A 2,729-nucleotide genomic window follows, 5' to 3' on the forward strand; every position below is an offset into this window, starting at 1 on the left:
ACTGTATACTTGAAAAAGCAGCTTTTCATCATGTTTTATTATCATTTCATCAATTATAATCATCTTGATATCATTACAGTGGAATTATTTCGGTTGGGTATCGTCCCACCCACAGTTTTTACCTTTTCACAGGGGTTTTCGCGTCACCGATTGTTCGCGTCCATTTACATTTTGCACATGTTGATCACTTTTCTCTTTACAATTTTGCTATTTTTCATTAACTTTTAACCCACAAATTTTGGTAAAAACAAACATAGATACGATAATGATTATATTTGTGTTATTTTTTTCTATTTTTTTCTATTTTCACTGACCATTGATATTTTCTAATCCCACGGAGATTAAAAGGGATTCTATACAACATGGGTCTTCGTTGTATATATTTTTTAGTGAACCTCATGCATCACATTAGTTACGTTAATAAAAAAATCTCAAATTATCAAATTATAAATTATTCATGACCAAATTTTAGCATCCAGCAACATTCTTAATTTTATGCACCCTTTGTTAGATTATGTAACACAAATTTAATTATGAGTAGAAAAATAATAATATGTTTCCAAACACAGAAGGGTTAATTTTAAAATAAAGATAAAAATTATGTGAACAAAATAATAAAAAATCTAAGTTTACCGAATCAACGAAAAAACAAAAAATAAAAGAGGAAGAAAATTACTCTACATTAGAATGGCAAGGTAGCAGTAAAAGTGATTGCAATGTTGCAGCTGCACAGGTGGATCTAGACAGTTGTGGAGTTTTCTGTATTTCACCCCACATGTCCCATCATTCTCTGCCCATCTATACTTACATTTGATATGTAGACATGCAGATATATATAGAGAGAGATAGTATAGATTCCAAAGTTCCTTTATTCTAACTTTATTTCTCTGCTTATAATTTCTTTATTTTACTTTTTCTGATTTTCTATATTTCATTATTTTACCTTTTTAGTTTTTTCCCCTTCCTCACCAGTCACCACTGGTTTTTGGCTATAAAATAACCCTCAAACTACTACCCAAAATCCCTTCCTCCTCCCCCTCTCATTTCCTTAGGCCACTCTTCTCCTTTACTTTCAACTTTTGCTTTCAATTATAAGTTTCTTGATTTCAGGGTTGGTCTAAATTATTGTCCCACTTCAAGATTTTCTTGAAACTTGTTTTGGGTTAAAGCAATAACTTTGATACCTAAATTTTCTTGATATCTGTGCACTGTGCAGTGTCAAGAAATCTTTGGATTTTTGACCCTAATCCAAGACCTCATATAGTCCTTGTACTGCTACTAAAGATTTGAGCTTTGTTGTTTTTAGTTGAAAATCTTGATGCTAAATCAAATATTGTTAATGTTTGAAATTGATGTCTCAAATTCTTAGTGAACTATTTTTGTGTGGGTTTATGATAAATTCTGTATACAAGCGGAGGACTCACTTGGTTTCATCTTTCTCAGTCGTCTTCCTATACTGGCTCTACTTTGTTTCATAGCTTCACACCTCTTGTCCCTCCAAATTAATTATAAGCATTATTATTATTATCATCATCATATCTCTATATATCTATATTACACTACAAATATTGGATACTATTATATTTTTACTATTCTCTATAAGTTAGTTAAGGAGTTTGAAGCATGACTTCTAGTGGAACAGCCGTAGCAACAACAACAACATCCTCAGGATCATCTTTGCTACAGAACTCAGGTTCTGAGAAAGATGTTCAGGTACTAATGGATCAGAGGAAGAGGAAAAGAATGATGTCGAATCGTGAATCGGCAAGAAGATCAAGAATGAGGAAACAGAAGCATTTGGATGATCTGATGGCTCAAGTGAATCAACTCAAAACAGAAAATGAGCAGATCATGACAAGTATAAGTGTCACTACTCAACATTACCTCAACATTGAGTCTGAAAACTCAATCTTGGCAGCCCAGATGGCTGAGCTTTCAAACAGGCTACACTCACTCAATGAGATCATCACTTTCTTGGATGCTAGCAATGCAAATCTTGTGAGTACTGTTCAAGATCATGATTACAGTGTGTTTGCAGAGCCAACTTGTGATCATTTCATGAACAATCCACTGAATTATATATATGCAAACCAGCATCCTATCATGGCATCTGCAGACATGCTACACCCCTGATCTCAGCACTGGCTGTCAAGTTCCTAAAGAGAGTATACTTATGTATTTTATATATATAATATTAGTATGAAAGTTTGGTGTTAGCAAATAATAAGCAAAGTAGAGGGGACAGATAATTACGGGGCTCTTGTAAATTGGCTTCTTTTCCTCTCAATTATTATGGATGTTCAAGAGTATCTGCACTGTAATATTTTATCCTCACTACTCGGTTTTACATAAGTATACTTTAATAAACTACTTGGTTCTCTCTGTAATAAAATAACTTCTCCTCCGTCTTAAATTAAAACGTTTCCTATTTGTGTTGGACACGTTTGTCAATGCACACTTTTAATTGTTAATATCTTTAAATTCGTATTAGTATTAAATATAAAAATTTCACTGTATTAAAGTACTGATAAATACGAATCTAACGAGATCACTCATGACAATGTTTGATATTATAGATTAGACGTAAATTAGTAGTCAATCGTTTACCGTGAACAGTACCGAAAATCAAAAGAGGAAACGTATATTGGGACGGAGGGAGTATCATTTTTTATTCTAAAATTTATGGGGCCTACTCATTATAAAAAATAATTTATTCGCCTGCATTAATT

At 32.6% G+C, this 2,729-nt stretch overlaps 1 protein-coding gene across 1 annotated transcript; it reads left to right on the plus strand.

Moving 5' to 3' along the window:
- Positions 1–874: 874 nt before the first annotated feature.
- On the plus strand, positions 875–2,309 carry LOC141670413 (bZIP transcription factor 11-like). The gene has a single exon (XM_074476242.1). It carries the CDS (start codon positions 1,624–1,626, stop codon positions 2,131–2,133), a length of 510 nt encoding a protein of 169 aa, XP_074332343.1. The 5' UTR covers positions 875–1,623; the 3' UTR covers positions 2,134–2,309.
- The last annotated feature ends 420 nt before the right edge of the window (positions 2,310–2,729 follow it).

The sequence above is a fragment of the Apium graveolens genome, chromosome 7, assembly GCF_009905375.1.
Source record: "Apium graveolens cultivar Ventura chromosome 7, ASM990537v1, whole genome shotgun sequence".
In the NCBI taxonomy this organism is placed as follows: Eukaryota; Viridiplantae; Streptophyta; class Magnoliopsida; order Apiales; family Apiaceae; genus Apium; species Apium graveolens.